At 56.8% G+C, this 24,124-nt stretch overlaps 1 protein-coding gene across 3 annotated transcripts in view; it reads right to left on the minus strand.

Moving 5' to 3' along the window:
• Positions 1–964: 964 nt before the first annotated feature.
• The window catches only part of PCDH1 (protocadherin 1), a 54,741-nt gene continuing 31,581 nt past the window's right edge, over positions 965–24,124 (minus strand). For 2 of the 3 annotated variants that reach the window (XM_084215611.1, XM_084215610.1), the window contains exon 5: positions 965–1,408. In XM_084215611.1, coding sequence (XP_084071737.1) covers positions 1,023–1,408 — 386 coding nt within the window. In that variant the 3' untranslated portion in view covers positions 965–1,022. Of the gene's footprint in view, positions 1,409–3,470; positions 3,514–24,124 lie in introns of those variants that run through there. The other variant, XM_084215612.1, reaches the window with a different exon arrangement.

Raw genomic sequence — 24,124 nt, forward strand, 5'->3', positions numbered from 1 at the left:
GCGACCTCCCTGCCGGCAGAGGCGGATTGAGGGCTTCTCCGGACCCAGCCGGTCCCTTCCTGGGGACATCCCCTCCCCGGACCCAGCCGGTCCCTTCTCTGGGGGCTTCCCCACCCCTCCTCCACCCGCCAGGCACAGGGCCACCACCGGGGACCCCCCCACCCCCAAAGCAGCCCCCACCTATGGCACCGGGCAGTCCCTAGGGACCCTGCAGCTTGTGGGCACAGTGACAACGTTCAGAAAGAGATCCAGGCTGAAAAACAGCAAAGTCCCTACAGTCCGGCCAGGATGCTGCCCCTCTCCTCCAGCTCCCCAGCTGCTGTTTCAGGGACTGATCACATCTCTATTTACAATATAGAACACGAGTGCGGGCCGGACGCTGCGCTCCCAGGGGCTCTTCCACGCAGGAAACCATTCAAAGCTGGAACTTGCTCCCTGTGGTTTGTTTTTTTTTTTTCTCTTTTTTTTTTGTTTTGTTTTTCCTCTTTTTTTTTTTGTCTGCTTTTTTTTTTTTCCTCATTTTGTTTTGTTTTGTTTTCTCTTTAAATGTCTTTTTTGTTTGTTTGTTTCAAGGACAATAAAAAAGTTGCGATCAGGCAGGACTTGAATGTCATTCCTATAAGATTCGTATTTACAGGAGTCTACAGCAAAGAGACAGGCAGCTGGCTCCCCGTGCTCGGGGACACTCCTCGTCCTATGCCCCAGGAACTCCACCAGCTCTGCGTGGACCTTTGGTACGTAAGCCCTTCTCTCCCTTCTCCGTGCCCTCCGCACCAGGAGCCTGCCCAGCCCTCCCCGGCAGCAGTTCGGGATGCTCGGCAATCGGGGTCGGGATGCTTTTCACCCTCCCCACCCGCCCCCAGCCCCGGGCAACAGGGGGTTAAAAAGGCGCTCCTCTCATCCCAGCCTCGCCCTGCCCTGCTCCCCGCAGAGCCCCCTGCCTGGAGAAGCGGCTGGAGCCATAAAGCATCGAAGTGGAAAATGTTCCTCTGGCCTCAGCTCCCTGCCCCTCGCGCCCAGCCTCACAGGTAGATCTCCCTCTTGGTGGTCTGGGCTGAGGGGGTGGTGGCTGGCTGGAAGTCCGAGGTCTGGGTGAGAGGAATTTCCTCCATGGGAGAGTCCTTGCAGGGCTCATGGCTACTATTGGAGAAGGCACTGTACGTGGGGAGCAGGCGGAGGTTGGCCATTTTGGTGCTGCGCTCTTCCGACAGTCTGGGGCTGCCGTTCCCGACTTGCTCTTGACTCCCTCTGTCTTGGTAAGGCACAAAAGTGGAGAGTTTGAGGGCGTTCTTGGGCCTGCGGCTGGGGGAGGACTGGCCAGGCATCCAGCAGGTGTCGGAGTGGCCGAACTCTGTGCACTCCCGGGTGCAGGTCCCAGTCATGGCTACATCGGGCAGAGGCCGGAGATCTGTGGGGAACAAGGGACAGCGGTGTTACCCCTGGGAGCCCCGGCTCGGGAACCTGGCCTCGGGAACCCCGCCTCAGGAGCCCCGCCTTGGGAACCCTCATTGGGAACCTTGCCTCAGGAACCCTGACTCCGGAACCTGGCTTTGGGAACCCACCTTGGGAACCCTTCCTCAGGAGCCCCGCCTTGGGAACCCTCATTGGGAACCCCAACTCAGGAACCCTGCCTCTGGAACCTGGCTTCGGGAACCCCACCTTGGGAACCCTTCCTCAGGAACCCCGCCTTGGGAACCCTGCATTGGGAACCCCAACTCAGGAGCCCCGCCTTGGGAACCCTCATTGGGAACCTCGCCTCAGGAACCCTGCCTCCGGAACCTGGCTTCGGGAACCCTTCCTCAGGAATCCTGTCTTGGGAACCCCACCTCGGGAACCCCCTCTCGGGATGGGGGGATGAGCAGCAGGGACTGGACATCTCCATCCTACCCATGCTGGGACAGACTGCCAGACTCACAGACACCCTGGGAGACGGACCCATGGACACCCCAAGAGCCAGACCCACAGACACGCCAGGAGCCAGACCCACAGACAAAAAAACGGGAGCAAAGCAGAGCTGGGAGGGAAACCCAAAGCCACAGAGAAACAGGAGGCAGAGCACAGGGCAGAGCTCCCCGAGCCCCTCTGGAGACCAGGATTGCACAGGGAGGCTCCACAGCTTGGATTTGCAGAGCAGGACACACGCTGCCACACCAGGCTTGTGATCCCAGAAGGTGAGGCACCACCTGGAACCTGCTAAGCTCCAGGCATTCCCACTGGGCACTGTGGCATCCCATGGCATCGCTGTGCAGAGACAGAACTGCCCTGGACTCAGCCCCGAGGCACAGCCGTGCGTCCTGGGCAGCATCCTCGGGCATCTCTGCCCTGCTCCCACCGGGCATTCCAGGCCACATTCCAGCCTCCCCTGGCAGCCTCAGCAGGAGCCACAAGCCCAGCCAGAAGTCCTGGTCTCCTGTGGAGCCTGCAATCCCCAAGCACACGGAGGTAAAGCCATGCCCACCCCGAGAGAGGCTGGAGATGCCATGGGATGCCCCATAGAGAAGCCAGGGGTGCCCTGTGCACCAAACCCCTGCCCCCAAGGGAGCCCAGCACCCCAGGGCACCACAGCTCCCTGCTCCTGGCACAGCGGGGACATTGAGCACCAGTTAGACCAATTCACATGCTGGTGTCCTCACACACCAGCCACCTCCTGCCCCAGGTGTCCCTGAGCCTTGGCCAGGTGTCCTTGGCACAGGCAGGGCCTGTCACGAGGCTTCTGAGGCCGGAATTTGGCACTTCCATGCAGTCTCTCCCAGAGCCATCCCAGTCACGAGCCATTCCTTGATTTCTGCCCCAATTTGGGACACCACAGAGTGCCCCAGGACACATCACTGCCTGCTGCCACAAGCAGATCCAGCCTGGTGCTGGTGCTGGGGTGGAAGCAGGGGCTGCTCATGACCTTGAGGCTGCTCAGACTTCCAGATGTCTCTGTGGTTCCCAAAAATCCTCTCCATGTCTCCACCACTGTGGAACTCTCTGCATTGACAGACTGATGGAGGGAGATGCTAAGGAGCTCTGGGGACTTGAGACCTGTGGGGCACCCCCTTCCCACGGGACACACACTGGTCCACAAAATTCCCTCATCCCAAAAGCAGGGCAGACCCACAGGTGCTCTCTGAGCCCAGGGAAGAAGCAAACCAGAGCACCACAGTGGGGTTTCCGCCCTGGCCAACGCTCCCTCCTGCCACCAGTTTGGGACTGCCACACACCCGAGTCCCCCTGGCACAGCTTTCACACACAGGACGCAGGAGAAGGCTCCAGACAACGCTGGGAATGCTTGACACTGGCATGGACAAAGGGGTGAAGTCAGCAGCCAACCACTGTGTGAGCACATCTTGCCCTAAACCAGCCCCCAGTGATGCTCCCCAAACCCGCAGCTGGGGGCTGGGGCCTGTGCCCACATTCCATCCCTGGCACCCACGGGAGCTCCCCCTGGCAGCCGGGATATCCTGGCGGGAGCCACACGGACATACCTGATGGCAGCCCCCCTTCACAGCCTGCTCCGCTCAGGGGACTCTGATGAGGGGCAGAAAAAGGACGACAGCGTCACATCAGTGCACAGCCCCGGCCTCCACACCCCCTTCAGCCTCTGCCACCCCTGTCCCCCTGGTCCCCGCTGCCTCCTCGGCCTCTCCTGGCCCTGCTCCAGACTCCTGGAGGCCGCTCAGCCACCGCTGCTCCTCCCTCACTCCTTGCTGCAGCTTCATCCTGATCCTCCCTAGAGCCCAGCGGCCCCGGCAGGACTCACACGGGAACACTGGGAGCCGCCTGGGTGGTGACACCAGAACTTGGGCACATGGAGGGGTTGGGGCTGTGCACACACACAGGGATACACACAGGGATACACACATGGATACACACAGGGATACACAGACAGGGATACACACACTGGGATACACACACAGACACACACACGTGGATACACACATGGACACACACACGGACACACACACATGGACAGACACACATGGACATACACACACATGGATATACACACATGGATACACACATGGATAAAGACACACACATGGATACACACATGGATAAGGACACATACATGGATACACACACATGGACACACAAGGACACGCACATGGATATGCACATGGATACACACACATGGATACACACATGGACACACACATGGACACGCACATGGATATGCACATGGATACACACACAGACAGACACATGGACACACACACACATGGACACACACACATGGATACACACGTGGACACACACATGGATATACATGCATAGACACACACAGATGGATACACACACATGGATACACACACATGGATAAGGACACACACATGGACACACACACAGACACACACACGGACACACAAGAAGATACACACAGACACAGACAGACATACGGACACACACACAGACACATGGACACACACAGAGACACCCACACGGACACACACACAGACACATGGACACACACACAGACACCCACACGGACACACACATGGACACATCACAGCAGGATGCTCGCCCTGCCCGCGGCGCGGGGACAGCCATGCTCACACCGCGGGGACAAGAAGCAGCAGCACAAAGCAGCCCAGGGGACACGGCGGTGGCACGGGCAGCACGAGAGCACAGCTTGGCAGGGCACGTCCTTGGGGCTGGCCATGCACCAGGGCCCTGCTTCCTGGGGAATCGCCCCGATTCTCTCTCCCACGTGAGACACAAACCCAGAGGCACAACGCCTCCCTTTCCATCCCTGCTCTGGGCCAGCAGAAGCAGAGAACGGAATCTGAACCCAAGAGGATCCTTCAGGTTTTCCTCTCAGGACCACAGGATGCTCCAGCGGCCACGCAATGGCATGGGCGCTTTGAGGTCATGTTCTGTGGTCTTTCCCTTGTGTCCATGAGGAATTATCACCATCCTTTCCTCACCAACTTTCCTCCTGGACGAACTTTCCCTCTTGCAGAAGGGCCCTGCTGCTCTGTGCTCCCAGGGGAGTGGATGGGAGCCATCCCCTCTTCCTGGGGCAGAAGGAGCTTTGCCGAGCCCGCAGAGGGGACTGGCAGGACTGAAACAAAATCCACCTCTGCAGGGAACAAAGCTACGGAGATTTCCTCGTGCCAGCAGCAGCTTGGGAATGGCAGGATCAAGCAGGAACGCTGTGTTCAGGGTCTTTTATTCTGCTCTACCCATTGTCTGCTCCTGGCACTGGAGCCTTTTTCCAGCGTTGTCCCCTCGCTGGCGGAGCGGATTCTGTGCCATGAGCCCGGAACGGGGCAGGGTGCAACTCCTGAATAGCTGGGACTGGGGAAAACACGACCCCATGGCCTAATTCCCAGCACATGCTGGAGGCTTAGGGACTCTGATGTGCCACCGGACAAGCACAAATCCCTCCTCAGTGGGAATTCTGCCCATGGATTTTCCCCACTTTTGTGGGGTGGTGAGGAGGCAGACCCTCAGCTCGGGGTGCACAAAGGGTACTCAGGATTTCCCATCCCTCCTCCACCCAAAATGCATTTTTGTTCCTCTGAGGCCCTGGAATGTGACAACATTCCCAGAGGTGAAGAGGATGGCCGTGCCCTCTCTGGTATCAGGGCATCCTGGTCACACCAAGTAAAGCTTCGTGCAGCTGCCGTCTTTTCCTGAGCTTTGGCCCATCCTGGTTATTGCAGGCCACCAGACTGTGCTTCCCAGGCAGGGAAGTGGTTGCTTGGGCATTCACAACCCTCACATCCTCCTGGCTCCCCCCTTCCTGCAGCTTTGTCTCTCTCTGGCATGCTCTCATCAGCTGCCTCAGGGTGCTCTCCTCCTCAGGGCTGAACCCAGGGCAGGAAAAGTCAGATCCCTTTGGTTTCTTGTGGGGCACTGCTGGGGTTTTACACCAGGACACCCTCAGAGATGCCAGGTTGGCTCCTCTGGGAAGAGGCACAAATTGGTGCTGCTGCTAATTATTCCTGTCTCACTCTCCCCCCACCCAGGGCAGGAGCTCATCTTGTCACAGGGCTCCTCCAAACCTTTACTGGGGGATTCCAGCACAGCTCTGGGGCACTTTGGGAACAAGACAAAAGCAGCCGCCTCAGCTAGCAGTGCTTCCATCTCCTGCAGGAGATGGGCAGAGGTTCCCTCACCCTCTGCAAGCCTGGGAGCTCCAAGCAGAGGCTGAGCCAGCCCTGAGCACATTTTTTATGCCAGCCTGGTTTTTATCCCCAGCCTGGTTTGGTCTTCCTGTGTCTTCCACTTGCGTCAGTGCAGGGAGAGCAGGGATGGATGATGCAGCACAGGAGAAGTCTTGGAAGGGAGGGGAAGTGCTGGAGCAGCCCTGGGAGGGGAGGCAGTGGGGCTGTGACAGAGCAGAGCATGGCAGAGGATGCAGAGCAGTCCAGGAAAGGGGAGGAGGGAAGCACAGCATGCCAGGAGGGACTGGAGAGGCTCAGTGGTGTGGGGAAATGGGGAAGGGGAGTGTGGGGAGAGCAGCTGGGAGGAAAACCAGATGCTTTCCCAAAGCTGTGATCAGAAAGAGCCTTCTTCCCTCCCTGGGGAGAACTCATTCCAGCCAGCTGCCCCAAAAGCAGAGCCCCAGAGCCCTGGCCTGTGCTGGCCCTGGGGACAGAGCTGCACCCTGGGGTGCCAGGAGTTCCAGAGGTCTGTCCTGAGCCAGGGAAAGGGGCAGGGCTCCCAGGAGAGGCAGCCTGGCCACCGTGCTGTGGACACCTGGAAATGCCTCCTCTCCCATTGCTGGCCCTCAGGGCTCTGCAGACCCCTCTGGGATGTCCCTGAGGGTGGTGGCCCCCTGTGACATCGCCTCCCAGCAGCACTGTGCCCCCTCCCTGTGCAACAAGGACTCCCTTCCCGCCCCACAGCTCCTGGCAGTCGGCACCATTTCCTATTTCACCATTCCTGGTGCCATTCTCCTGCACCATGGCTCCTCCAGGAACCATTCCCAGGAATCCTGCTCCCTGCTGCCCATGGCAGAGCTGCTGGCAGGCCCCATCCTGCCGTGCCGCTCTCCACAGGTGCCACTCTCCTGCAGCGCCACTCCCCACAGCTGTGTCCTCCCAGGTGTGTTCCCCCAGGTGTGTCCCCGCAGGTGTGTCCCCCACGGCGCACTCCCAAAGGCACAGCTCCCTCCAGGTGCCATTCCCTGCAGTGCCATTCCCGGGAAGCACTGTCCCCCACGGCGCTGCTGCCTCCAGGTACGGGTCCCCCAGGGTGCCACGTCCTGCAGGTGCCATGTTCTGTGCTGCTGCTGCCTCCAGGTGCTGCCCCCCCTGCTGCTGCCTTCCCTGCAGGCAGCGCTGCTGCAGTGGAGCCATCTCCTCCAGGTTCCATGTTTTACAGCGCTGCTCCCTCCAGACACCATTCCCTGCGGAGCTGCTTCCTCCAGGCACCAGTGCTGCTGCTCCCCTCCCTCCTCAGACACCCGCAGGAACAGCTGGCATTGTACAGCCCAACATCCCATGTTCTTACACTGGCTAGCCCCATTGCTGTCCTATCCTTCCATCCCATGAACACAATCCCATCCTACCCTATCCCATTCCTATCCCATTGCTATCCCATCCTATCCCATCCCATCCCATCCTATCCTATCCTATCCTATCCTATCCTATCCTATCCTATCCTATCCTATCCTATCCTATCCTATCCTATCCTATCCTATCCTATCCTATCCTATCCTATCCTATCCTATCCTATCCTATCCTATCCTATCCTATCCCATCCCATCCCATCCCATCCCATCCCATCCCATCCCATCCCAGCAGCAGTTTCCTGCAGGGAACAGGCATCTGGCAGCTCCGTGCCTCATTCCCAGCACATTTCCCCTTGCCAGGGCTGTTGGGAGAGGGGAGCTGTGCTGCAGGTGGCTCTGGAGCCAGGATCTCCTTCACAAGCTCACAGACAAGGTTCCCTTTCACAGTCCTCAAATGAGGGGGGCACAGCCAGTGCATTATCCCAGCAGGGAATCATGGAATATTCTGAGCTGAAGGGACCCAGCAGGATCACCCAGCCCAGCCCCTGTCCCTGCCCAGACCCCCCAGCAATCCCCCCTGTGCATCCCTGGTGTCCAAAGGCTCCTGGAGCTCTGGCAGCCTTGGGGCCGTGCCCATTCCCTGGGCAGCCTGGGCAGTGCCAGCACCCTCTGAGGGAAGAACCTTTCCTGATCTCCATCCCAAAGCTCCCCTGCAGCCATTCCCTCCTTCCTGAGCTCTGCCCTCGGCTCCTCTGCTGCAGCTGAACCAGCCCAGTGCCCTCAGCCCTCCTGGGGTGCCCCTGCAGAGCCTTCCCCAGCCCCGGCCCCTCCTTGGGGCACTCTGGAGCAGCTCTGGGCTCTGATGTTGTGGCACCCGAGGTGCCCCAGCACTGGGGGTGAGGCTGCCCCAGCCCAGAACGGGACAATCCCTCCCTTTTCCCTGGCTGTTCCCCAGGACACCTTTGGATGCAGAATCCCTCCCGCAGCTCCTCACCCATTTCTGGCCCATAATTCCGTATGGACGAGCCCAGAGCTCAGCAGTGTGCCCTGCAGAGCTGCCGGGGCGCTGCCTGTCCCCCGGCGGGGATGGATGGGCACGGAGCGCTCGGAGCCGGAGCAGGAGCTCCCGCAGCCCCGGCAGCCCCGCACCCTCCCCGCCTGCAGGACCACTCCTAGCACTACATCACCCAGCCAGACGGCTGCGGGACCGATCCTAGCACTACATCACCCAGCCAGATGGCTTCCCGAAGTTCCCACCCTCGCTCCAGATGGCTCCCGCTATCCGAGCCCGACCCGGCGCTGCCCACCGAGGGGTGACTGCGGCTCCGAGCCACACCTCCGGCTCCCGGGGCAAGAACGAGCAACACCCGCTCTTCCACACATCCCCGGAGCTGCCCAGGTGCTGCAGGGCACGCACAGGCTTCCCCTGGTGCCACAGTCAGGAGATGGAACCACCCCAGCATCCCCCCGGCCCCTCCAGCCCCGCTGCTCTGCCCTTGCGCTGGGCAGCACAGACAGCTCGGCCTGAAGGGAACGGGCCCTGCACACACGGAGCAGCCCCCAGCCCCTGCAGGACACTGCCTGCAGGGCACTCCAGAGCTGCAAACGCCTTCCCAGCCGGGGATGGGGGCAGATGGACCCACCAGGCTCAGCATCGCCAGCACAGCTGGGGCTGGGGAGCTTGGCCATTCCCAGGGAATGTGTTCTTCCCTGGCCCTGCTCCCAGGGGATGTGTTTCCCTTTCCCCATTCCCAGGGGATGTGTTTTAGATTTTCCCCACTCCCAGGGGATGTGTTTCCCTTTCCCCATTCCCAGGGGATGTGTTTTAGATTTTCCCCACTCCCAGGGGATGTGTTTCCCTTTCCCCATTCCCAGGGGATGTGTTTTAGATTTTCCCCACTCCCAGGGGATGTGTTTCCCTTTCCCCACTCCCAGGGGATGTGTTTTAGATTTTCCCCACTCCCAGGGGATGTGTTTCCCTTTCCCCACTCCCAGGGAATGTGTTTTAGATTTTCCCCACTCCCAGGGGATGTGTTTCCCTTTCCCCATTCCCAGGGGATGTGTTTCCCTTTCCCCACTCCCAGGGGATGTGTTTTAGATTTTCCCCACTCCCAGGGGATGTGTTTTCCCAGTGTGTGCTGGAGGAGCCACCTCCCTGCTGCAGTCACAGCGGCCACATCGCCACAGCAACGGCAGGCAGAGCACCCAGATGGATGTTCCCAGACACTGAGCATGTCCCTGCAGGGCTCAGAACACACTGAGGGCTCCCAAAATCCCCATCACCCCACAGCTTCCCTCTGATACCCAGCAAAACAAATTCAACCCCCCTATAACAGATTTTGTGGTCGTGGTGTCACCCCCATGATCTCCTACCCTGGCACAGAGGGGCCTCAACCTTCACTGGACTATAAAAAGCAGAATTATTCCATTAAACTGCCAAATAATTATGTTAAGAAGCACCTAAATAGGATTATAGGGTTCAAAGGTTAGGAAATGCCAAAATTAGGATTGTCCAGGCAGCCTTAATTCTCCTCCTGCAAGTGCTTCGTGATGCAGAGCAGAGTCTCACTCTGGAGGGAAATATTTCCCCTGGGGTCCCTTTGTGGCTTCCAGGGAAAGGACAGAACCCCTGGGAGGTTTAACAGGGAAGAAGCTGGTTTGCCAGTGAGACTCTGCCCCAGAGGCTGCAGAAACTGGGGAAGGTACAAGGAAAGGGTCAAGAGATCACAGAAAACTCCTCCTCTAAAAAGGGGCTGGAGGATGGGGGTGGGGTATTGCTCTCCTAAAGAGAAGAAACAGCAATTTTCTCTCCTCCTTCCAGAAATAAAATATCTGGGCACATTTCACTGGCACTTCTCAAAATATTTGGTACCTAGCATATGCCCTCTATGAAAAATCAGGTCCCTGCAGCTAAAACTCACAGCTGCCAAAAGCAAAGGCACAGAATGAGCATTGCTGGGCAATCCCCTCACTCACTCTGCATAAAACAACCCAATCCAGCTCCAGAGCGAAACCCTGGATGCATTCATATCCCAGCATTATCCTCTGGCTGTCCTACCAGAGGATAGGAATGCCTCTGGACCAGAGGCATTCCACAAATATCCACCAGAAAGGTTGGGGAGCCTAAACCCATCGGTGGAATAACCAAAGCCTCTCCCAGCTCTGGCTCCTGCAGCACCCAGGTGAGCAACAGCACCTGAGGTTCCTTTAGGGGCACACAAAGGCCCTAAAACCATGGAATTTGGGCACTGGAGCTCCTGTCCTCCCTGCCCCAGGAGCTCAGGGCTGGTGGGGGTTGTGTAAATCCCAGGGGAGGGAGCAGCACCACCTGCCACCCCCGGGGCTGCCAGCTCATGCATGCCTTGGATGCACATTCCTGCTGCCCAAATGCCTCCTGATTGCTCCTGCCTGCATTCCCCATTCCCACCTGCCTCGGCTGAATGGGGACAGAGGATTCTGCCCCTGGGGGGCTGGGGATGGCCTGTCCCCCTGCAGGCAGGGCTCTCTGGGGACAGAGAATGGCCACCCCAGAGTTCCCTGGGGACAGGGAATGGCCACCCCAGAATTCCCTGGGGATATGGGAATGGCTGTCACAGAGCTCCCTGGGGACAGAGAATGGCCACCCCAGAGTTCCCTGGGGATATGGGAATGGCTGTCACAGAGCTCCCTGGGGACAGGGAATGCCTCTCCCAGAGTTCCTTGGGGACACAGGAATGGCCACCCAAGAGCTCCCTAAAGACACAGGAATGATCATCCCAGAGCTCCCTGGGGACAGGGAATGGCTATCCCAGAACTCCTTGGGGACACAGGAATGGTCATCCCAGAGCTCCCTGGGGACAGGGAATGGCTCTCCCAGAACTCTTTGGGGACACAGGAATGGCCACCCAAGAACTCCCTGGGGATATGGGAATGGCTGTCACAGAGCTCCTTGGGGACACAGGAATGGTCATCCCAGAGCTCCCTGGAGACACAGGAATGGCTATCCCAGAACTCCTTGGGGACACAAGAATGGCTGTCCCAAAGTTCCCTGGGGACACAGGAGTGCCCACCCCAGAGCTCCCTGGCACACTCCGGGTGCCCTGTGCTGCCAGCCAGGGTGACCACAAGGGGCCAGGCCAGCAGGAGCAGTGTCACCAGTGCCACTCTGAGCACCCCCTGGCCTGGTGACACAGTGCCCACAGCCCAGGTGCCCTTCCCAGCCCTCTGGTGTGCTTCACTCTCAGCTGGACCTGGGTGAGGGACAGGGGGTGGCCCTGGTGGCACCAGGTCCTGGGGAGCTGCCAGTCCATTTTATCAGGGGTTGGTGACACACTGTGGTCCTCTTATCCTGTGTCCCCAAGTCCCCAGCTCTCAGAGAATCACTGGCCATGGTCCCAGAGCGGCTGGAGACCTGAGCCACGGCAGGATTGTGCCCTGTGGGGCTGGGGACAGTCCCCCCACCCAGCAGGGACATGTCACAGCAGCAAATGCTTCTTCCAAGACAAACCTGAGCACATAATCCTTGAGCTTTGAAAGTGTCTGAGCCTGTGAGAGGCCAGGTCTGACCCTCCCTGACCTGCCCCTCTGCCCTGGGCTGGGGGGAGCACAGAGGGTCCCCTCCAGCCCCGTGCCACCCAAACCATGGCACTGCACCCTGGCATCCCTGGGGCTGGCCTGGGCACCCTCCTCCTGCTGCATCCCCGTGCTCACCCAGCACCTGCAAGGGTTAATCTGCCTCTCCAGAGCTTCTCAAAGCTAATTAGAAAGAGCCTGGGCAAGTGTGGTGGCAGACACCACTGCACTTATCTCCCCACTTCCGGGGCTCTGCCCTTATCATTTAATTAAAGCTGCAGCCTGCTGCCCTGGCTGCCAGCAGCTCATCACCGAGGGCACTGGAGCTTGAGGCAGCCTCTGCCAGCTCGCCAGAAGAGCAGGAGAAGGGAGGAACAGGCCCTGGGAAGGACAATCAAAGGGAGAAGAAGATAAAGGAAGAGCCCTCTGTGCTGGCTGGGGACTGGGGAGGCAGTGAGGGACCCCAGAGTGCCACCCCTGTGCCATGCGTGGGGGACATGGGGACAGCTCTGCTCCAGGGGGACCTGGCACTGTCACAGCCTGGGAAAGAGCCAAGGAATGGCCTTGGTGGGAGGCACTTCAGACTGGCTCCATCTCCCAGATCCCCCAGAGCAGCTCTCCCACAGAATCCCAGGATCACTGAGGTTGGGAAAGCCCTCCAGGATGAGTCCAAGCTGAGCCTGATCCCCTCCTTGTCCCCAGCCCAGAGCACTCAGTGCCACCTCCAGCTCTTCCTGGGACACCTCCAGGGATGGGGATTCCAAACCCCCCTGGGCAGCCCCTCCCAATCCCCCAGCTCCCTTTCCATGGGGAAATTCCTCCTGGTGCCCACCCTGAGCCTGCCTGGCCCAGCCTGAGGCCGTTCCCTCTCCTCCTGTCCCTGTTCCCTGGAGCACAGCCTGACCCCCCCGGCTGTCCCCTCCTGTCAGGAGCTGTGCAGAGCCACAAGGTCCCCCCTGAGCCTCCTTTGCTCCAGGCTGAGCCCCTTCCCAGCTCCCTCAGCCCCTCCTGGGGCTCCATTCCCTTCCCTGGACACGCTCCAGCCCCTCCAGGGCTCTCTGGCCATGAGGGGCCAGAACTGGGCACAGCCCTGGAGGTGCCCCAGCAGTGCCAGCACAGGGGACAGGCCCTGCCCTGGTCCTGCTGCCACACTGGTTTTGATGCAGGCCAGGTGCCCACGGCCTCCTTGCCCACCTGGGCACACCTGGGCACACCTGGGCTCCCAGCAAGGCTCCCTCAGGTGCACCCTGACCCCAGAGTCCCAGAGCAGAGCCAGCCATGCTCACCCCTTCCAGAGGAAGAGGACAATCCCTGCCATGCTGAACCCAGCTTCCCAAAGAAACCTGGGGAGCACAGAGCCCTGGGAAATGTCCAGGAGGGAGGGAGGCCACTGAGCCACCGAGGGCTGTGAACCAGGGAACTGCAATGGCAGCAAACCCTGGCTGCTCTCCAAAAGAGAGCATGGATCACAGGACCATGGAATCACAGGGTAGTTTCAGCTGGAAGGAACCTCAAAGCTCATCTTGTTCCCTGCCATGCCAGGCACACCTTCCACTGTCCCAGGCTGCTCCAAGCCCCATCCAACCTGGCCTTGGGCACTTCCAGGGATTCAGGGGCAGCCACAGCTGCTCTGGGCAAGCTCAGGGCCTCACCACCTTCACAGAGAAAGATTTTTTTCCCTAATATCCAATCTAAACCTCCTCTGACAGTTGGAATCCATTCTCCTGATGGATAAACCCTGGGAATGCTGTTGTCTGAAGGCCACACAGGGCAGTGTGGGCACAGCTCCCCAGGGATGTGTTCTGAGGTACATTCAGAGCACATTTGGGGACAAGCAGCCCCCAGCTGCTGCTGGCAGCTCTCCTGCCAAATCCCACCCCTCCCTCCCAAAGCGTGGTTAAGCTAATGGATCTTGAAAGGAAATTTTCATAATCACTTTGTTAGCAGGGCTGAGGCAGCACGGCTTGTTCTCCAAAACTAGCTGGAACAGCTTGGCTAAAACTCATGAAAAACAGAAAAAGAAACCAACCTGAGGGAAACCCAGCATGGAAAATTGAAGCTGTGGTGCTGGAGGTGATAAGCCATCGGAAAGGAGCCTGTGCAGCACAAAATGTCAGAGCTGCAGGGCAGGGCAGGATCCTCACTGCAGGCTCCCAGAGCTGCTCTGGAGGCACGGCCTGGCTGGAGCCAGGGATCACATCCTGACCCCCTCCTCCTTTTCCTGCTGCCTCCAGGAGCAGAGCTGCACTGGGAACGGGAGCAGCAGCTCAGGAAGGGGCTGGGACAGGGGCTCAGCTGGAGAAAAGGGGCTTCAGGGGACACTCTGTGGCTCTGCACAGCTCCCTGACAAGAGAGGGAATCAGGAGCTGTTCCCAGGATGAGTGGCCTCAGGCTGCAGCAGGAGGGGTTCAAGTTGGACATCAGGGAACATTTGTCCCCAGAAGGATGGTCAGAGCTGTGCAGGGCAGTGCTGGAGTCACCCTGGAGGGATTTCAGAGCCATATGGATGTGGCACTTGGGGACAGGGGTCAGTGGTGGCCTTGGCACTGCTGGGGGAATGGCTGGACTTGATGATCTCAGATTTCCAACCTTAATTCCACGATTCTGTCTAAAGGGTGGTCCTCTCCCACCCCCTGCTCATGTTCTAATCACACAAGCCAGAATTAACAAGCAATAATTGGATTATTTTTAATTAATTTTCAGCACGGCCAGGCCTCTCACCTCACCTACAGCCACGGGGAGCACTCCAAGGAGCACCAGTTCATGCACACAGGGATTTGGGAATCCCAGCCTGGCTTTGTGAGTCCTCTCCAGTGTTTGCTCCTTGGTGGCTGCCTCTCATTGTTCCCGGGTATTAAAGCTCTTGTGTCAAGGAGAAAAGAAGTGGCGTTCGCATGTCTGCCTTTGAACAAAACCATTGTTCGGCTCCATCAACAATTTAATAATCCTTCCCTGGCAGGACAATGGATGGGGGGAAATGGTGGGTGCAGGGGGGCCGGGAGCCACAGAGCCAAGTGCTGTTCCCGGCCTTTGAAGTCAGGGAGGTGTTTAAGTGACAAAAAAACCACAAGTTTATGAAAAGGGCTCCTCTCAAGGAGGGGATCTGCAAACAAAGGGAACCGAGACCACTCAGAGGGAAGCAGAGCAGGGAGAAGGAAGAGCCCTTGGAAGAGAGTCAAGCCAAACCCCAAGGAAACCGGGAGAGGAAATGACACGATGGATTTGCATGTGGACGCTTTGTTTCCTTGCCACGGATCTTTCCTGGGCTGCTTCCGAGGAAAGGGAGCACCCTCAGATCGTTGCAGCTCTTTTACAGCCTGTCCTGAGCCTGTCCTGCACACGCCGAGGGGGAAGAGGCAGATCCCTGCTGGAATTTTTGGTGGCTGTGAGAAGGATCAGGGGACGGGCACTCAGCGCAGGCTGAGGCTCCTGGGCTGTGCTGAGGGGGAAACCTCTGTCCCTGCTGGAGGCACACACAATCACAAAGCCAGCCCTGGGGAGCCAAACCCACCTGAAATCCAACACACAGCAGTCCTGGGAGCGTCAGAGCAGGGATACAGCCAGGGAACTCTGCGGGAATGATCCCACATCAAACGGGGCCGTTCCTCTGCTCTGAGATCCAGAGCCCGAACCCCTGGGCTGCCCAGCCCCTTTCTCTGCAGTGCAGCCGTGCCACAAAGCACTGAAAACGCTCCTTATTGACGCCTCCAACGCCCACAGACTGCGAGGCTGAATATCTGCAGTGGGAGCACCACGGGGAGAGGTTTTGTGGCTGGCACGTGGCAGGAGCGGCACCGGTCACATCCTCCTGTGGTGCAGGCAAAATTCACCCCAAGGAATCAACCCCGGGGCTTGAATCAGAGCATTTGCCCTCCTACTGTGATTTCCCACCAAGCAGGAAAGGATCTGCTGCCCTAATGGCCAGGACTGGGGAGAAATCCCCTTCTCTAATGGCCAGGACTGGGGAGAAATCCCCTTCTCCTGGAAAAGCAGGAGGGATTGTGCCAAAGCATCTGGCTGAAGGAGCAAACACGGGATATGGGGAAGTTCAGGAACAGGGCAGCCTGGTGATGGCTCATTTGGGAAAAAACCCTGATCCTGATGAATTTTGCTGTGCCCTGTGTTTGTTTTTAGGATGGCAGCAAGAAGGCCTTGCGGGAAAGCAGGGAAAAGACAGAAAATCGCTTCCGATAGGGAATATCAACCTCCAGCTACCCCTGGGTGCTGCAGTTTACAGGCTGCTGGAGGAGAGACGCAATAAAGTTTGCACCACTCGAGGGAGGCCTGCCAGAGGCAGTCCTAAAGGCTGCCATGAATAAAACACGCTTTAAAGAGCCAGGGAGGATTACAAAATCCTGAAACCCAGGCGGGACAAGCGGGATACATCATCCCCCCCATGTCAGAGGCAGGCTGGCAAAGGGGATGTGCTCAGAGCACAGCACCAGGGAGCAGCAGGATGATCACGGGAAGATTTGGGTTTCACAATCCAACAGAGATGGATGAAAATTTCCAGAATCGGTCCACGGGCATCATTTTTTCCAGTTATTTTTCCAAAGGGAGGAGACAGCGAGAGCAGGTCTGCGCCTCATGCGAGGGAAAATCCGTGCGCGGCACGGAGCAAAGCAGGTAGAGAGCTCCGAGGGATCCGCGATTGGAGAGGTCCAGGCCAGCAATTGACCCTTTGAAGGAAGCCGTACATCATCATCAAAGAGCCTCACGTCCCGGGGGAGCCGGAGGCGAAACTACCCCGGCGCTGCTGTCCCGGTGTGGGAGAAAACAGGGCTCGGGGAATGACAAATGGAATGCGCGGGGGCGGCAGGGTTTACCTGCAGCCCGAGCACGGGAAGGGCTCAGGATCTGCTCCTCAGGGAAGCTGATAGGGGAACAATAGCCTGCAAGTGGCATTGTTTGCAGGAAAGGCGAGATATTTGCCTTTTCTCACTGATGTTGCTGCATCTCTGTGGGGGCCCCTTCCTGTGTGGCTAATAAGCAGCAAGACGCCAGACGTGGAATACAAAAATTCCTTTGGCTTTGATTCGTTTTCTTTCTGGCTAGAGTCAGCCTTACTTTTGTCAAGATCCCTGTTGTCTGGGTAATTTCATCTAGAGATCCTCAAGGAGCAGAGATCTCCACATCACTCCGAGTTTAATATCTCTGTTTGAGCTGGCATATATTCCAGCAATAATTTATACAGCTGAAGAAGGGGGAGAAAAAAAAAGATTACTTCTGTCTAATTGGCATTACACTAATTACCAGCAAAATACATCAGGCAAATATCACATCTCCTCACTCTCTGTCATTTTGCATTCCCTGCTCCATTTTCTCTTTGCTCGGCAGCGATAAAACAACACGACAGCCATTCCGACGTCCCTGGGCAGGGATCACATCCTGACCCCCTCCTCCTTCTCCTGCTGCCTCCTTGTTTCCTCACGTCCAGGCAGGTTGTACTAACCCAGACACACACAGCTGACAGAGAACTGCTGTTCCCAGGAACCTGAGCATTCCAGCACCCTGCTCTTCCCTGCTGCATCCCTTCCCCAGCCTCTCCCATGCTCCTTGTCCAGAGGGTTATTCCCTGGAAGAACGTTTTATACCTGAGTGATACAGAACACAGAGTACAGGAGAGTCACAGGTTTCACCCACGGGCCATCTGAGCTGATTTATTCCTGATTCACAGCATCCCTGCCAGTCTCCCCAGATTATTGGAAAAATGATGTTATTTTAGCCCAACACCAGTCTCATGCCAGAGTAAAGGTGCCAAGTGTAAATCCAAGCATGCCCAAGAGCTACCACGAGCAGAGTCCTCATCATCCAGCTCATTCTGACGTGAGCTCCCTGCCAGACAAGAGCCCTGGAACAGAGCACTCCGGAGGGATCCTTCCCTGTTCTTATCCCCCAAGCCCAGCAATGAGGTCTGGGTGTTTGATTTTGGGGATACAGCCCTGGAAGGAGCATCCAGGTAGGGCTCGGTGTCCATGACACCCTGGGAAGTTCCACGCTCCCACCAGTGAGGTTCAGCCCTCGGGATTGAGGCTGAAAGGCCTCACAGGGATCATTTGGGAGCCTTGTACCCTGTTCAGAGGCACAACCCCCTCTCCATCCCACTGGGGACAACACACACAGACAACGTCCCTGCATGTCTCTGCTGGGAAAACGGAGCCTTCCGGCCACCAACACATAAATTCCCCCGTTCCTGCTCGTTGGAAGCTTCTTGTCCTGCCTAGAGGTGCTGGAAAGGGAGCCCAGCTCCAGCCACACTGGCCAGGGAACAAGGACTGAGCCCCACGTGGCCACTGTTGTGTCCCTGAGCAAAGTGTGGCCGCCTCAGCTCCCGGGAAATGAGCCCTGGATGCTGGCAGGGAGCTGAGCTCTCGGGAAGGAGAGGCAAAGGCAGGGGCTGCCACGGTTTGATAACCTCTGAGGCACAGCAGCCTGGCCCTGGGATGGCTCGCCACATCCATGACTAATGGCAGATTTATGGAGTGTCCTCTCCGCCGGGGAAGCGGAGCGCCGGCGTTCCAGCCACTTAACGGAGGGGACTTCAAATCAGGATGGATGAGAGCCCGTGGGAAGGAGACAGGAAGAGAGATTCTTTAATGGTGACAGCACAAAGGATCAAATCCCGGGGAAGAGCCAACAACTGAGACTGACACCTGACCTGTCTCAACAGCAAAGCTCCCATTGATTTCAGCGGGGACAGGGATGAATCCCTTATCCTCTATCTCCTGCTGGCGAGAGGGATTTTCCATGTGAGGGATCCACACCTGACCGATCCTTCAAACTCAGCCACCCGCTATTTTTATGAGAAAGAAACCGCGGTGTGGAGTCCACAAGAAGCTCAAATGGGAGAGTTTGTAAGCTCCTCTGGCATTAAGTTTAAATCCCACGGTAATGCAGGTCCCTTGCACGGGCAGAGGCACTGCCAGGCAGGTTTATGGAGACATTCCGGAGCATTGGGAGGCAGATAAAGGGGAATAACTGCGGTAGATCACACAGGAGCTGGAAATGGCACGTCAAATTACTTCAAAAGGAGCTTTCTAAGGAAGCAGGTCTTTGAAAACAACAAATAGTCTGGGGCTGCTGAGGGATCCTGCCTGTCTGTTGCTTTTACACTCGGTGGCTTTTTCTGGTTTAGACGTGTTCTAAAGCTGAATGCCAAGCTCAGAATCCCTGCCTCCCGCAGAATCCCGGCTTCCTGCAAGTTCAGCTCTTTGTGGAGCCACAGAGCAGGCAGGGTGGGAAAACTGCTCTGTCTGGAGAGCAAAAACGGCCAAAAAATGTGACCCAGCAAAACCTCCGCCTGGTCACTCCCCTGTCCAGCTGACCATGGATGTGTGCTGGGACAGCAGGATGGCACAGGGACAGGGGTGAGCCAAGCAGGAGGGACAGGAGGGACCTGCCTATCTGCTCCCAAAACACACAGAGCGTTATGGCTCAGGAGAAGTCATCATTCCCATTCCTGGCTGTCCCCCACCTGTCTGAAGAAACGTTCATTTTAAAATGGCCTGCAAAACACAAAAGAAGGGCCCGAAGCAGCTTCACCCAACCCCTCACTCCTGAGGAAATGTCCTCCCTGGAGAGGAATGTGGGACAAGCAAAGAAGGGCCTCACCCTCCCATTCCCATTGCAGATCTAATTTGGAAAACTCTTCCTGGAACTGGGTTTAAGGAACTCGAGCTGAAGACATGAATAGTTGGAGGCTGATGTAAACTATTTTTGGAAAATCGACTTTCTACCAAAGAAGGGATGTTGAGATTTGGCCCAGAGATAAGAATAGCTGTGCATGACCATTTGCATGGGCATTTGCATCGGAATTTGCAACCATTGCCAGGGAAAAGGAAAATGCCAAGTCCTGTGTGGGTTGGGTTCCTGTTTTAAAGTCACTGGGGTCATGTTCTGCCAGGTGAGAACCTTTTCCCAGGCCTGCTGAGGTGGAATGTGATGGAAAACGTTCTTGCCTTGGACTGGAGGAGTTCCATGACACAGTCTGGCCTCCCTTGTTGGGAAGGTGGGAAATCCTCCCTTCCCTGGGACAAAAGAAGGCACCTTCCCTCAGCGAGTTCATTTATAATTCTTAGCTTAAAACTTCCACATTCCCACCTGTTTGTAGCTGATTCCCTTAAGGAAAGTCTCAAAGTTTGCCATGGAGCTGACCAAGCCCAAGAGTGGTTCTGAGGAGCGGGGTGAGCTTGAGGTCAGCAGCTCCCAGCTGTTCCCCAGGCCTGGGCTCTCTGCAGGATTGCCCAGAAAATCCACACAGTGAGGGCAGGGTCACCTCACCATGCACAGGGACAGCAGCATCCTGGGGAGAGTTTCCAGAGGGAAACAAGAATAAAGATTAGGAGAAATGATAGAATTTTCTCCCCCCAGTAAATTCAGAGCAGGAGGAATGTGATGGACATAACACAAGCGAGAGGGCATTTGTGGATTTCCACCAGTTTGCCACAGACAGCAGGAGGGAATGGAAGAGATCCCAGCCCAGCCCAGGATGGGAAGGACCAGCAAGAAACTCCCAAAATCCAATCCTGAATGTGGCAGGCACACACAGAGCCACGGGGACCTGGACATGATCCAAGAGAAGGCACCTTCCCACTGAAATCCAGAGTTTGTGTCTCTTGGGCGTTGACTCCCAACGACTGCACTGCCTGGACCTTTCACAATCACACCACGTGGGCTCAGGGACAGAAAGGAGGGGGAAAAACAACCAGAATCCAACAGGGACACTTGGGTTCTACAAATAACTCCCCTAAAGATGTCCAGGATCCGCCAAGGATCTTTGGAGAACTCGAGGACAGCCTTATGTGTGTGCTACCACATAATCCTGTGAGGCGGGAGAGGCAGATAAATTATTGCAGCTATTTTGGACGACATCTGAAGCGAGGAGCAGCCTTCTTAGAAGGTCTTGAGAGGATTAAAGGCAGTCCCTGGAGCTGGGAGCACTGTGCTTGCTCCTGGGGCAGGGGAACAGGCGTCCCCTGTTTACCCCGGGCTCCTGGGGACAGTTAGGGAAGGTCACCTGGCTGGCGTGGCAGCACAAGTGCCCTGCCCCGAGCAGCTCTGGCGTCAGAGTCTGCCCAGACACAGCCACTGGAAAACATGGAAAATAAGGAAATAGGGCTGGAATTACAGCTCAGGCAGAAATGTTGAAACTGGGATGGGGTAATCCAGGGCCATTTGAAATCTGCTGGATGTTGTCTGTCCTGATAAAAATCTTTTCCCAGCAGTGATTAAGCAAACCAGGAGCCGGTTTTGGGGATGAACCAACATTAAGTGTGGAAAGGAGAGAAGCTCCCGATTTCTTCTGCAGAAATGCAGGTGCTGAGGATCGCTGAGGGACACAGAAAGAATTTTCAGAGCCAGATGATGAGCAAAACATGGTCACAAAGAATGTGGACACCCTAAACCCAGGCAGCAGTGGGAGCTGCTGGTCAGGACAAAAGGAATTCCAGCCCTGGGGTGTTAAAAAGGGCTGAAGATCAGTAACAAAAACCCCAAACCCACAATGTCTCAGCAAGAGGGGAGTCCAAGCAGCAGCCAGACCCCAGCCCAGCTGGGCAGATGTGTGACCTGCTGGATCCCAGTCAGCAAAGACCAGGAATGGCACGGATCTAGCTGGAATCCCACATCCCAGACAAAGCCCACTCCAAAGCATTCCTCAGCCTCTGCAACAAAGCAGAAGTGCTGCATGGTACATTTGAAAAAAACTCCACAGACTGCAAATGTGCCTGGAACTCTTTCTGCAAGACAAAAGGGACATTTAGAGACAATGTAGGAAAAAGATAATAGATTTTAAGATCTAGAGGAGTCTCTGTGCCAGGGAAGGAGACAGAATGTAATTTTTTGTCCCATCTGTTGGCTGCAAGGAATTGAACAACAATCACAGTGAGAACCTTAAAAAGCAGCTCATGACTGGCACTAAAGCAGAGGCAGGAGGCAGTGACTGCCCAGGGCTGCAAATCCATCCTTGTGGTGAGCAGGAAAAGAGGATGGTTGGCTCGGGAATACTCTGAGCCATCCACTTTCTCAAGGAGCTCAGAGCTGGGGGTGCTCAGCATTGAAAACTCCAGGGAGAGCTCAGAGCCCCTTCCAGGAGAGCTGGACAGGGACTGGGGACAAGGGGTGGAGGGACAGGACACAGGGAATGGCTCCCACTGCCAGAGGGCAGGGATGGATGGGAGATTGGGAATTGGGAATTGTTCCCTGGCAGGGTGGGCAGGCCCTGGCACAGGGTGCCCAGAGCAGCTGTGGCTGCCCCTGGATCCCTGGCAGTGCCCAAGGCCAGGCTGGAGCAGCCTGGGACAGGGGAAGGTGCCCTTGCCCATGGCAGGGGTGGGACTGGATGAGCTTTAAGGTCCTTTCCAAGCCAAACCATTCCACAATCCCTGGCACTGCAGGGTGCACACACAGCCAGGTGCAGCCGTGTTTCCATGCCATGGTGACACTGTGAACACAAACACTCCCAGACACATCATCCCTGCACCTGGAGCTGCTGTGGATGTCACCAAGTGCTGCTGGGGGGCTGTGGGACAGCACCTGGACACATCCAGCCCACCAAAAGCTTGTGGGCAAACTGGAGACCACGCAGAGAGGAAAATGAGCCGAAGGAACGGAAGGCTTGAACTATAATCAGGAATTTGCAGAGGGGAGGATGGAAACTTCTCCCCAGGCTGCCTCTGCAAGGGTTGCCAAAAAGCACCACACACATCCAAGATGTGCCAGATGTTGCTGCTGCCCAGGGATGAGGCTGCAGGTCTGTGGTGGTGGCAGGAGCAGATGGCAATGGCTGGGAGGAGCGCGAGGAAGGGTGGGAGGAGAGGAAGAGACACCCAGCTGCCAAAATCCCTTGCCTTGGCTCTGCTCACAGGGAGGGACTCGACTCAGTTTACTTTCAAAGAGGTCTTTAAATGTTGAGTTGCCTGAATGGGATCTCTGAGTACACACCAGGAGAGGGAATTCTGGTGTTGTGGGACTCAGTGGGAAAAAAATGGGAGGAGCTGAAGCAGAGTTTAAGTGTAGACTGGTGAAACTGGGGGCAAAGGATCTTCCACTGGGAGGGCTCACCTGGGGTCTCACACACTGTGCTAACCAAGTGGGAAATTCCTAAAGGGATGCTCCCAGCAGAATCACGGGCTGGGATTTCATGGCCATGCCACACACAGGTAAGACAAGCTGCTCCTTCTTCCTTTGCAATGCATCCCTCTAAATCTCCCCTGAAACAAAGCAAAACCTGGACTAGGAGTATTTTATTGAGCCCAGCAGCCAAACCTGGGAAGTGGAATCTCCATCCATCCACTCCAGCTGTGCTGAGATGTTGGGAAGGGCCCAGACAGCACTGGGAAAAGACTGGGCTTAGCAAAGCCTGAACCAGGCAGGAGGGCTTCACACTAGCTGTGCCACAAAGCCCCAAAGCCAAGCTCTGCTCCCACCTCAGATGTCAGCAGCAGCCTGGGCTCTGGCATCTGGGAGCAGCCGGATTCCTGCCTCGTGCCTCGGGAACACCAGGAGCCCGACACACAGGGAGGAGCTGCCAGCTCATCCAGGGTCACCCAGAGCGAGCAGCAACCTCCAAAAAATGCAAATTGCAATTTTCTATTTCATTCCCCACCTACGGCGGAGTTTCCACCCTGGAACTGTGAGGATAAACTCATGAACATCTGGGAAGTGCAGATCCTGCGGCACGGAGAGCGTTGGGAAAGCTCATGAGGTGGTTGTTAATTCCATACTCAGAGCAGGGTTGTAACTGCATGCATTAAAAATGGCATGGGGTCCCCACTTTAAATAACAGCCATAAACCAGATCTTGGGGGTGGAAAAACACGAATCAGAAATGCCTCATCCAATAAAACACAATCTCAGATACATTTGCACCACACAGGGACAGAGGGAAAACAAGCTCCAGGTAACAACTCCCAAATTGCTCATATTTGGTCCTGAAATCCTGTTAAATTCCCTCGATGGCTGATGGAGAGTGACTGGCACTGTCCCCATCCAAGCCCTCTGTGCATTACGGCAGGGCAGAGCCTCCATGAGCACCAGCATTCCCAGGCTCCTTCCAACCAAAGCAAATCTGGGATGCGGGGGGAACAGATGCCTTTGGGAAAAGCATCGGGGGGCCAAGTGGAAGCCT

This window comes from Fringilla coelebs (genome assembly GCF_963513975.1).
Source record: "Fringilla coelebs genome assembly, chromosome: 15".
Taxonomy (NCBI): Eukaryota; Metazoa; Chordata; class Aves; order Passeriformes; family Fringillidae; genus Fringilla; species Fringilla coelebs.